This window comes from Anastrepha ludens, chromosome 5 (genome assembly GCF_028408465.1).
Source record: "Anastrepha ludens isolate Willacy chromosome 5, idAnaLude1.1, whole genome shotgun sequence".
In the NCBI taxonomy this organism is placed as follows: Eukaryota; Metazoa; Arthropoda; class Insecta; order Diptera; family Tephritidae; genus Anastrepha; species Anastrepha ludens.
Genome location: NC_071501.1, coordinates 110,721,124 through 110,733,946, shown reverse-complemented (window position 1 = coordinate 110,733,946; position 12,823 = coordinate 110,721,124). Strand labels below are relative to the sequence as shown.

General features: G+C 38.8%; 1 protein-coding gene across 1 annotated transcript in view; it reads left to right on the top strand.

Moving 5' to 3' along the window:
• Positions 1 to 12,823, top strand: part of LOC128865338 (nitric oxide synthase) — a 189,876-nt gene that overhangs the window by 130,550 nt on the left and 46,503 nt on the right. Inside the window, exon 10 of the mRNA XM_054105556.1 lies at positions 9,569 to 9,713. Coding sequence (XP_053961531.1) covers positions 9,569 to 9,713 — 145 coding nt within the window. The remainder of the gene's footprint in view (positions 1 to 9,568; positions 9,714 to 12,823) is intronic.

The window sequence follows — 12,823 nt, the reverse complement described above, 5'->3', positions numbered from 1 at the left end:
CACTTGTTACAGAAATCGAGAAGTCAATTTATAATAAAGAATTCACACTGGTAGCCTTCCTTGATATCGAGGGCGCGTTCAACAACATCCAACCGGATTCCATAATAAAGGCACTGACGGATTTCGGGATCTCTGGCGCTCTGGTTGAGTTCATCAAAAACATGCTCTTGAGCAGATTTGTGATCGCAACCCTTCTTTTTCTTCTTCTTAATTGGCGCTATAACCGTTTACGCGATTTTGGCCGAGTTTAACAAAGCGCGCCAGTCGTTTCTTTCTCGTGCTAACCGGCGCCAGTTGGACACACCAAGTGAAGACAAGTCCTTCTCACCTGATATTTCCAACGCAGAGGAGGCCTTCCTCTTCTTCTGCTACCACCAGCTGGTACCGCATCGAATACTTTCAAAGCCGGAGCGTTTGTATCCATTCGGACGATATGACCCAGCCAACATAGCCGCTGGATCTTTATTCGCTGCGCTATGTCTATGTCGTCGTGAAGCTCATACAGCTCATCGTTCCATCGTCTGCGATATTCGCCGTTGCCAACGTGCAAAGGTCCAAAAATCTTACGCAGAATCTTTCTCTCGAACACTCCAAGCGTCGCTTCATCGGATGTTGTCATCGTCCAAGCTTCTGCGCCATACGGCATGATGAGAGTCTTGTAGAGTGTTAGTTTTGTTCGTCGAGAGAGGATTTTACTGCTCAGTTGCCTACTTAGTCCAAAGTAGCACTTGTTGGCAAGAGAGATTCTTCGTTGGATTTCAAGGCTGACATTGTTATCGGTGTTAATGCGCAACCCTAGGGACCTCAAAGATCAAGAAAAAAGTTAGCAGAGGAACACCTCAAGGCGGTGTGCTGTCCCCCCTCCTAAGAGGGAAATTTCCCAATACACTTAGAGAAGTCATGCAAAATTTACTAAATACGGTTGAAAACTGGTCAAAAGCAAATGCGCTAAGCGTCAACCCCAATAAAACTGAACTCATTTACCAGGAAACATAAAATTCCAAATATAGCTCCCCCGGCTCTAGGTGAAGCGGCTCTGTCATTTAGTGATGAGGCCCGCTATTTAGGTCTAATACTAGACAGAAAACTAAGTTGGAAGGCAGCTGATAGGACTAAGTTGCGGTCTTTCCCCATTTATCGTATATTAGCTTTACACAGCAATTGCCAGACCAATCCTAAGATACGGCATACTAGTATGGTGGCGGGCTTTAAATAAGTTATACATTAAAAGAACCATGGTACATATACAAAGAATGGCCTGTCTTTGCATGTGCGGGGCCCTTAGGACCACATGCACAGAGGCACTAAATATTATGCTTAACCTTTTACCATTAGAGCAATTCGGTAAGCAAACAGCTGTCAAAGCAGCTCTCAGACTAAGATAAATCGGCCTACTCAGAACGAACCAAAGAGGACACTTTTCAATTTTCGAAAAATTCCTCTGCATTCTTGGCACAACGGATTTCTGTAAAACCAAGGACATCAACTTAAATAAATCCTTTGTCACAGTATTTTTTCCTAAAGAGGAATTTGATAACGGACTTATTGTTAAGAAAAATTATATAAACATCTACCCAGATGGCTCAAACCTAAACAACAAAGTAGGTGGAGGGGTTTACTCCGATAAACTCGGAGTATGCCAATAATTTCGCCTACCTGATAATTTAAGTGTATTTCAGGCGGAAGTTACTGCCATAAAAGAAGGACTTACGGTAATAAAAACGAGAGTATTATCCCCAAATGAAGTCTTCGTTTACTCGGACAGTCAAGCAGCAATAAAAGCGCTGGAATTAAAAACACACTCGTCAAAAACAGTTCTAGAATGTTTTAAACTACTAGATGACGTATCTAAGCGCTACAAGGTGCACCTTATCTGGGTACCAGGCCACAGGAACATCGCAGGAAACTGCAAGGCGGATGAACTTGCTCGAACCGGTTCAACGCTCGATCTCAACCGGATAAGGTGCTGATACCCATGCCTATACCACTTGTAAATTACTTATAGACAGGGAAACCATCAAAAAGGTAAACACAAATTGGCAAAACCTCACAACATGCGAACTAAGCAGACAGACATGGCCGAACTGGAACAGCGGTCGATCGAAGATCGTGTTAAGATTTAACAGAGAAGCTATAAGAAAAATGCTAGGGGTATTAACTGGTCATTGTTTAATAGGCAGCCACGCTAGAAGGTTAGGACTCCCGTACTTCGATTTCTGTAGAAGCTGCCTTAATACAGAAGAAGTGGAAACAATCAGACATCTTTTACGTGAGTGCGAAAGCTTAGCTATGAGAAGGCTGCGCACTCTTGATATAGTATTTTTAACCGATGTAGCGGACATAGCCCATCTAAAACTAACGAAGCTCTGCTTGCTTATTAAAGTTTCCGCCGGTTTGAAAAGTAACACGTAGGGTAAGGATAAACTCCAGTGGTATCACAATGGACCTGCGAAAGGTCTAAGTGTGTCTTTACGACAACCACCCAACCTACCTACCTACCTACATTCTTGTTGCCATTTCCCATGGATTTTTGGGAAATTCTGCTAACTTCGAACTTCGGTCTCCAGCCGGGAGTAGCAGTAGCGTAGCGGAGAACTGATAATCATGGAAATGTCTAACGATGCTTGGATTCGAAGAAAATATTTTTTTATAATTAACAAACGTGACTCGAACTCCTTTATTGGCTTGTTTAACGCTGCCGCACTCACAGGCAAACTACCTTTACATGAATTATTTCCAATTTAAAATTCTTTCTATGCTGGGGTAAAGCTGCCCTACAACTATTTCTTACATGATACCCGGATTGCTATTTATTATTTGCATGTGACTTCGGCATTGAACTTTCTTTATACCAATAGCCGTGCGGTTTTTGCTGAACAAAGAGTAGGGCGGATCATATCTGCTACAAGGTTCAGATAGATGTTAAGTCTTCAACCACAAAATCTTTAATGTATATAATGGAATCTAATTTAAGGAACTTCGGGCTCTGGACATCGGGGTTAGTCTTAGCCTTTTAGTGAATGCTTTGTCATAGAGGTTGTTGTTCCTGAACAGGGTGTGAAACCTTATATTAAAACCTTCAAACATAATTTTAATATTGTGACTGAGTGCAACACTCGTACCGGTGCTTCAAGCATTCATCGAAACGATCGTTGGTTAGGTGCTTCTACACTTCCGTCGTGGTGTGAACGCAAAGAAACGAGATGCTAAAAAATCCACTACAGCACTTGGCGAGGAAATTTCCCTATCTGTCATAAATACATCACAGCTTTAGTTAGAATATCAAGATTCAAAGATTTTCTTACCTTTTCCGTTCCATCGTATCCGTTTGATCTTACGAGGGCGACAACCAAACAAGCAGAACACCTTCTCGATTAAGGAACCATGCATTCGAAATGCGCTCATAGTTCTTAAAACTTATTCCTTGATCGTTACGGAAAAATAGGCTTTTGTTCCACTGCTTTAGCAATTTTTTAGGGTTGCTCACAAGCTGGGAAAATAAACTGGTCCTGGAATTTTATATTAAAGAATAGTATATTTTTGGATCTTTAATCCCATACAGTCGTACGCTTGTAGCGGCCTCTACTGCTGAACAGACTTTGAGGATCTCAGCCAGATGCTTTTTATGCCTTCGATCTTTAGTTTGCCCCCAAATGGGCTTATTTTTATTGCTATCGGAACGGTAGTCTTAGCCTTTTAGGAACAATTAAAATAATAATTTTTGTTCTAGCAGAAAGCCTCCGATGCTAGCGCTGCACTACTATCAGTTTATATAACAATTTTATTGTTATGTAAACCTTTATAAAATAATATAAAAAAAAAAAATTTGTTTATTTCGAAGTGAAGGAAGTTATGAAGTGAAAGAAAATATTGGAACACATAGAATAATCATTTTTGTTTATTTTCAAGTGCAGGATAATCAAAACCTTTGCCGACTTATGTCAACTTCTGTATCCGAAACAAAAATCCAACTCATTCATTTATTAAAAAAATGACCGAACTCTGTCGGATAACAACATTTTGAATTTCAACAGATATGTCATACATACATTTATAAATAAATATCTGCTTGCAATGAAACGAAAAATATTTGTGAATGAATTATTTTAAAATAGATTCGTTACTGAGCTGTCAAACCGTACGGTCGCATTTAATTCGTTTGTGCTCTATACTGTGCTTCTTTCTGTTCTGCGCTACTCAACCTAAGTTTGCTTTTTAAAATTTTTTCCACGTGCTTTTTTTGTATTTCATTTAAAATTTTAAACTTACAAATTATTTTGAAAAAAACGTAATATTCCATCAAAATGCCCCCCGGGGCCAACAAGCTGGGGGATAATAGGTTTGCACCTTTATCCTCATCTCCCAAAAGCAAAAGGAAAAAACCGATAACCTCAACTCTGGATGTGTTCCCGGAATTACCTATAACCAAGAAGGATGATCCTAAATATCTCGTTTTAAAGTCTCAGGATGACACTAAGCCGATCTCATCCACATCTTGTTTTGCTGTCTGCAAAGGTATTCAAACTATTAGTAAAGACGTTAACAAAATCACAGCTCTTCGAGATGGTAGTCTACTAATACTTGTAAAAAGCCAAAAAATTGCCGAAAAATTTTTGTCAACTACATATCTTCCTGGCGCTGGTGCTGTTGTATTTTCACTCCATGACTCTCTTAACTCAGTAAAGGGGACGATATATGCTCCATTCATTTGCCAACTTGCCGATGAGGAAATAATTGATGGTCTTAAAGATCAAGGCGTTACTGCAGTTCACAAATTCACCAAATTAAACAATGGCTCGCGGGCTCCTACTGGCGCTTTATTACTGACATTCGATAAATACACTTTGCCTAGTCGTATTGAAGTGGCCTGGCGAACACTAGATATCCGTCCTTATTATCCTAATCCCATGCGCTGCAGAAATTGCCAGCTGCTAGGTCACACGACCAAACGCTGCAACAACAACCCATCTTGCGTGATCTGCAATCTTCCCTCTAACCATTCCTCCCCCTCTGATTGTACTAGAGTTAAATGTGCTAATTGCGGTGGTGAACATCCTTCTTCTTCTAATGACTGTCCAAAATTTGTCCAATCTAAAGAATTACTCAAAATTAAAACTATTCACAAATGCTCCATGAGAGAAGCCATCAGTCTATATAAGTCTCAAACTCCTACTACTCCTTCACCATTTTCTTACGCAAATGTAACTGCTACCAGCAACATCGATTCTTTAAATGCAAATTTCACCAAAAATCAAAACAAGCTAACCTCAAATGACTCCAACCTCAAGATTATAGTTAAAACTTCAAGCCATAACACCTTATCTAATACCAACATCCGTACAATCTCTACAGACTGCTCTTATACTCCATCTCCCTCAGTATCTTCCTTAAATAACTCTCCTTCCCCTCCCTTCTCTCCTCTCTCCCTTTCTTCATCTCCTGACATTAATTTGCCTCCCGCCTCTGCGCCTTCCCCATCTACCGTTCCCCCCTCACAGATCCCCTCGCTCATGGAAACATAAATCCTTACACTATTTTTCTTTTCTCTTCATGATGTTAACTGTCCTTCAATGGAACATAACGGTTACATAAATAACTATTTTGAACTTGAAATATTAATTAAAGAACACAACCCCTCTGTTATATTACTAAATGAAACACATATAGCAAACAATTTAACAGCTTATACTCCAAAACCGTACATTGGTCACTTCTATAACCTTCCGTCTAACACATCAAGCAAGCAAGGTATCGCAATCCTGATTAGAAGAAACATCCCTCATAACATTCTCCCTACACCTCATTCTAACATCTCGTCCATTTCCCTGGAAATTTCCTCCCCCTTTAAAATTATTCTAATTTGTGCCTATTCCCCGCCTCAGCAAACATTTACTTCAGCCGATTTCCTTAACCTTCTCCCCCCCTCCTCCTCTCCTTTCTTACTTGCTGGTGATTTCAATGCCTGGTGTCCGCTTTGTGGTTCTCCCTTAATTAATACCAAAGGCCGCGCAATTGAAGACGCTCTACTTAGCTCCGACTGTTTTGTTCTTAACGATGGTTCCCCTACCCATTTTTCCACTCATTCCACTTTTACTCATATTGACCTTATATTCTGTTCTACTTCACTCTCCCCCAAAGTTGATTGGCATCGTATTGATGATCTTCATGGAAGCGATCATTTTCCTATCAAAGCTAATATTTCCCACCATAATTCAACTTTTACTAAACCTAGAATATTCTTCAAAACCTCTTCAGCTGACTGGCCTAAGTTTGAAGGATTTTGTTTGAAATACTCAGATAAACTACTTTCTTCTAATAATATTAATCAAGAAACTTCCAGGATTAAAAAAATTATAAGATCTGCAGCCAACCAATCCATTCCACAAACCTCTCCTAAGCCCCGCAATAAAAACCCTCCTTGGTGGGATAACGAACTTTCCTCGCTTAGACTTCACAAACAACAAACTTGGCATCATTTCAAATATAATCGCTCGCCATCAAATCTTGTAGCATATAAAAAAGCGAATGCAATTTTTAGAAGAAAAGCTAAGTTGGCAAAAATTAAATCTTTTCAGACTCTCACCTCCAGCATAAACTCCTCTTCTGATCCCAAAATGATCTGGAGAAACATAAAAAGACTATCTGGTAACCGGACTTCCTCTCCTATCCCCTCCCTCAACTCCTCCCAAGGCACTCTACTATATCCTCAGGATATAGCCCTAGAGTTCGCCACTTATTTTTCTAACATCTCCTCTGACTCTAATTTCTCACCTGTATACTCTTCTAACAAGAAATCTATTCTCTCCCATAGTTACTTACCTCCTCCCTTATCACATTCAGCCAAATATCTCGACTCTGATTTGTCTTCAATTGAACTCCATCTTGCCCTGTCTTCTGTGAAAGGTAAAACTCCTGGCTTAGATAAAATTTCCTATCCCATCATCAAACACCTACCCCCTCTTCTCCTCAATAGACTCCTTAAACATTACAACAATATTTTTCAAACCTCCATCATCCCTCAAGTCTGGAAAACCAGCGCCATCATTCCAATTTTAAAACCGGGCAAATCTCCCTGCGAAGTTACCAGCTATCGTCCTATTTCTCTTCTTCCTTGCCTAGGTAAACTCTTAGAAAAAATTGTTGCTACAAGGCTTTCCTGTTTCCTCCAATTTAATAAGCTTATTCACTCTAATCAGGTTGCTTTTAAAAAAGGCCAAAGCACAATCGATGCACTTTTGTACCTTGACCACTTCATTTGTGATGCTCTATCTAACAAAAACCACGTTTCCCTTCTCTCGCTTGATTTTGAAAAGGCTTTTGACCGTGTTGGCATACACGTAGTTCTAAGACAATTAATTAAATGGGAGGTAGGACCCCGTGTTTTTAATTTCGTAAAATCTTTCCTTTATAAACGTAAAATCAAAGTTCTTATTTCTGATACATCTTCTTCCACACTTCCCTTAGATAACGGAACTCCTCAGGGATCTCCGTTATCAGTTATTTTGTTCACCATAGCATTTGACGAAATTAGTTCTATTCTATCAAATTTTCCTAATATATGTCACCAGCTATATGCAGATGACCTTCTCCTATTTTCCTAATCTTCCGACCTGAATTCCATATCATCTTCCTTTGTAGATTTCCTTTCCCAGCTATCATCTTGGTCCCTTTCGTCAGGCGTTTCAATATCGTACTCTAAATCTAAATCATTCCACATTTGTAGAAAACAAAATTGTAATTTTCCAACCATTTCATTTAATAATGTTAATATTACATGTTCTCCTACACTTAAGTTTCTTGGATTAGTTCTAGATAGTATATAAGAAATAGAATTATTAAAAACTCAAATATTGTTAAGTACCTATCATGTAAGCGCTCGCTCATTGGCCCAGCTCTATTAATTCAAGTCGTCAACGCTTTAATACTCTCAGTAATAAACTACGCTATTGAAATTTATGGACATCACTCAAAAATCCATCTCAAAATGCTTGCTGCACCCTATCATTCAGCTATAAGAAGATCGCTTCGTGCATTTCCAACATCGCCTATAAAAAATTTATTAGCTGAATCTGGCCTTGCCTCACTAAGGGATAACATGGAAGACAGTACTATGAAACTCTACCCTAGGATTATTCTTGGTTCCAACAACATGCTACGAAAAGTTTTGTTTTCATCGTCATCACGGATCCGATTGCCAAAAATTGAATCAGCTATATACATTTGCGCGATTTTCGCTAAAACAAATAACTTGCCATTAAAACCACCTAAATTACGTAAACTTTGTCATCCACCATGGTTGATTCCTAAAGAATCTTTTATAGACAATCTAGTCCGCCTACCTAAGAACATCACTCCTAATGCGATTTATATCGCTGAGTTTCGAGTAGTCGCGAGCGAATTGAAACATAATAGTTGGAGATTTCTTTACACGGACGGCTCTAAAAACTCAAATACGTCTTTTGCTGTCGTTAGCGAGAAAGGTAAGCCGATATCCTATGGGCTGCTTTTCCCTTTCTGTTCTATATTTATTGCTGAGGCCACCGCAATTTTCCACGCTGTTCTACATGCTTCTAAAAACTCTGGAAAGTATGTAATATGTACCGACAGCTTATCATGTTTTCAAGCTATAAAAAATTGCTATAACCAAACTACTGTCATCAATTCAATTAGAGAATATCTTATTTTATATCAAAAGAAAATTAAGCTAATGTGGGTTCCTAGCCATACTGGTATAACAGGAAATTTTTACGCAGACGAATTAGCAAAAGATGCATCTAACGCGCCCACATTAACACTCAACTTCTTTACAAAATCTGATATATATCGTCTCATCAATGAAAAGAGGCACTCGAAACTCTTCATCGATTGGATTTCTTATAATCATCATTATACAATAGTCAACTCAGCAAGGATCAAACCAGTATATCCTGCAACAATTCCAGCTAACTTTCTCACTCCGTACATACGTCTCCGGATAGGACACACAATAGCTACGCATGCTCACCTCCTTGGTGGCATAAGAACCAATAACTGTCCATTTTGCAACGACACAGCAACTGTCCTCCACCTATTAGAATTTTGCCCAATGCTTCGAGATAAAAGAGAATGTTACTCTAATATGGATCCTATTTCGCTCCTTTCTAGCCCAACTGAGGAAAACATAAAAACCATATATAACTTTCTAAAAGATTGCGACCTATTGAGAAGAATTTAACACAAATCATTCATTCAACGGTCAGCTGATAGCCTCTGATGCTAGCGCTGCGTGTTTTTAGGTTGTACATATGTAAATTTACATTGTATAAGCTTATATAAATAAATAAAAAAAATAAATATTTGTGAATAGTCAAAAAATCTGACATCTAATAATTCTAGTTGCGCAGCAGGTAGAATAGAGAAACGTTTTGATTTTTAGTATTATGGACAACAGAAATGTTGAAATACTCATACGTAGGCAGTATAGGTAATATATATATGTAAGTTTGTATGTATGCAAAAAAAAATCACAAAACTTTTGTAATTTTAAGTATTATAAGTTTTCAAATGCTTTTCCTTTTTATTTACACAGGGCTGTGAAATTTACATCGAAATTATTTGGGCGCGCCTTGTCAAAACGCATCAAGGCGACTGTTTTATATGCAACCGAGACGGGCAAATCGGAGCAATATGCAAAACAGCTGTGTGAACTATTGGGACACGCATTCAATGCACAGGTGAGTGACAAGCGACAGTGATTTAGTGAAGAGACAGAAGATAGTAATACAGTTTTTAAGAGACTAGTGCCTAGATGCCTAAGTACCTGATCAGTATCGGTCGGTTTATTTAAGGTATGAGAATTAAGGAATGGTATGGTAGGGATTTTGGTGTTTAAAACTTAAAACCTAATGTATTATATTAATAAAAGAGGGAAAAGATTAAAAAAAATGAAATAATAAATATTTCGATAAATATGTTATATTTTTATGTATACATTTTTTTAAATAAAAAAAAAAAACAAATTGTTCCAATTGCCAATTTAGACTAACCTTTGTTGAACAGTATGACTAGTTTAGTTGTAACTGTTTTTATTTCTTAATAATTACCATTTTCGAAATTTTTTGAATTATATATTTGTAAAAAATCTTGAATAGTACAGAGTGTTCCATCTATATTTATCTTCCGTGGTCTATAAATAATTTAGTGAAAATGCATCCCTTTCGATTTCCTTCGGTTAAAATTTTATTTGCTATAATAAAATTTTTTGGGTCCATGACCGTAATGGTTACCGAGACGATGGTTATCACTTTCCGTAATGCACTTTTGGGCTCTTTTCTCTCCCAACTTTTTAATTTGCCCCTCAGAAAGTATTTGACCAACGTTGGATTTTAATTTATCAAACAGTTCCTTAAGGTGAGCCAATTCTTTTCTTAGGCGAAACACACGACAATCGGTATTTGATCTACATCGAAATTGAAGAAGAAATCGGATTCCGGCGAGCCCGAAAAAACACTTGGTGCGACGAGAAATGGCATGCTGCCGCAGAAAGAAAGGATGCCGCCTATTAAGCCACGTTGCGATCGGGCGAGGAAGAGATACGTATTATCCGAAAGAAGAAACGAGAAGCTGAAATATGTGTAAAAAAGTTTCTAAAGTTCTAAAAAAGTTCGGCGGCTTACAGAAGGTTTTCCTGTAAGAACTAAGACGGCGAACTGGTGACTGACATCCAGAGCAATCTGAAATTATGGAGGGAACACTTCTTGAATCTGTTAAACAGTGACAGCTGCGCATGTCACAGATAATGTGAAGATCCCGATACCCCAATCGACGACGACGGAATTGACGTTCCGCTACCCGACCATGACGAGGTGAGAATAGCGATAATGCGGCTAAAGAACAACAAAGCCGCAAGCGCCAACGGACTGCCGGCTGAACTATTCAAACATGGCGGCGAGGAGTTGGTAAGGTGCATGCATCAGCTCCTATGCAAAATATGGTCGGATGAAAGCATGCCTGCTGATTGGAATTTAAATGTGCCCAATCCATAAAATGGATGATCCTGCATCTGTGCCAATTACCGCGGGATTAGTCTACTAAATATCACCTATAAGGTTCTAGCGAGCGTATTGTGTGAAAGGCTGAAGCCCACCGTCAACCAACTGATTGGACCTTATGAGTGACCTTATCAGTAGGCCTGGAAAGTATACCATCGACCAAATATTTACAATACGCCAAATCTTGGAAAATACCCTCGAAAGAAGAATCGACACACACTATCTTTTCGTCGATTTCACAGGTGCATTCGACAGTACGAAAAGGAGTTATCTGTAAGCCGCCATGTCTGAATTTGGTATCCCCCCAAAACTAATACGGCTATGCAAGATGACGTTGCTCAACACCAGCAGCGCCGTCAGAACTGGGAAGGACCTCTCCGAGCCGTTTGATACCAAACGAGGTTTTAGACAGGGTGACTCGCTGTCGTGTGACTTCTTTAACCAGAAGTTGGAGAGGATCGTGCGAGCTGCAGAACTGAATCGCTCAGGCACAATATTTTATAAGAGCGTACAGTCGTTGGCGTATGCCGATGATATTGACGTCCGCATTAACAAGCGCGCTGTTAGTTTTGCCCTCTCCAAACTGGATAAAGAGCAAAGCGAATGAGTCTGGTGGTGAACGATGACAAAACGAAGTACCTCCTGTCTTCAAACAAATAGTCGGCGCACTCGCGTACATTCAATACTGTTTTAGTTGTACCACAAAACGTGGACAAAAGTGGGTGTTAAGTTTTTTTTATGCCACAAAAGACAAAATGAAAAAAAGAAGATTGGGTAAAATCGTGCGGCATTTCATTGAAAGCAGGCGGGTTTCGGAAAATCAACGGATTTCAAGATCTAGCCAGATCGAAAGAAGCCAAAATTATCTAGCGCTCTACTAATCATCTTTTTCTTAATTGGCGCGATAACCGCTTACGCGATTTTGGCCAATTCAAAACACCAAGTGAATCCAAGTCCTCTCCACCTGATCTTTCCAACGCGGAGCAGGCCTTCCTCTTCCTCCACTACCACCAGCTGGGATCGCATCGAAAACTTTCAAAGCCGGAGCGTTTGTATCCATTCAAACGACATTACCCAGCCAATGTCGTCGTTAAGTTCATACAGCTCATCGTTCCATCGGCTGCGATATTCGCCGTTGCCAACGTGCAAAGGTCCAAAAATCTTACTCTGTAGAGTGTTAGTTTTGTTCGTCGAGAGAAGACTTTACTGCTTAGTTGCCTACTTAGTCCAAAGTAGCACTTGTTGACAAGAGAGACTCTACGTTGGATTTCAAGGCTGGCATTGTTATCGGTGTTTTTAGCAAACGTTTTTAACCCTTTAATTATTGTTTGATAAATTCTTACAATGTATCTAAATTAAAAAATGTCCATATTTTAGAAGAAAAAAAAAACTATTCTTTAACTTACTTAATCTGGAAAACGTTAAATTATAATGAAAAATAAAAGGAACATTTTTGCAAATAAAAAAATATTTTTTTGCTGACCGCATTGGGTGTTGTCTTTCAAATAAAGGACGTTCAAGCATTCGTTATACGGAGGAGCTGAATAACACCACCAGCGCAAAACAAAAAACAAAAAAATGTCAAAATTAAACACAATTTTTGAGCTACATCAGACTTTGCTTTTAGTAAACAAAATTTTTTTAAATTGTTAAACTTTGATAAGGATTTATTGATTTTTTTTTAATTTGCAAGAAGATCAAAACTTGGATTGTTATGGGTTTTGTGAGTGAACTATATTTTCATGAAAAAATTAGTGGAATTAAAAAGAGGAACAAATAAATTTCCAGAGCTT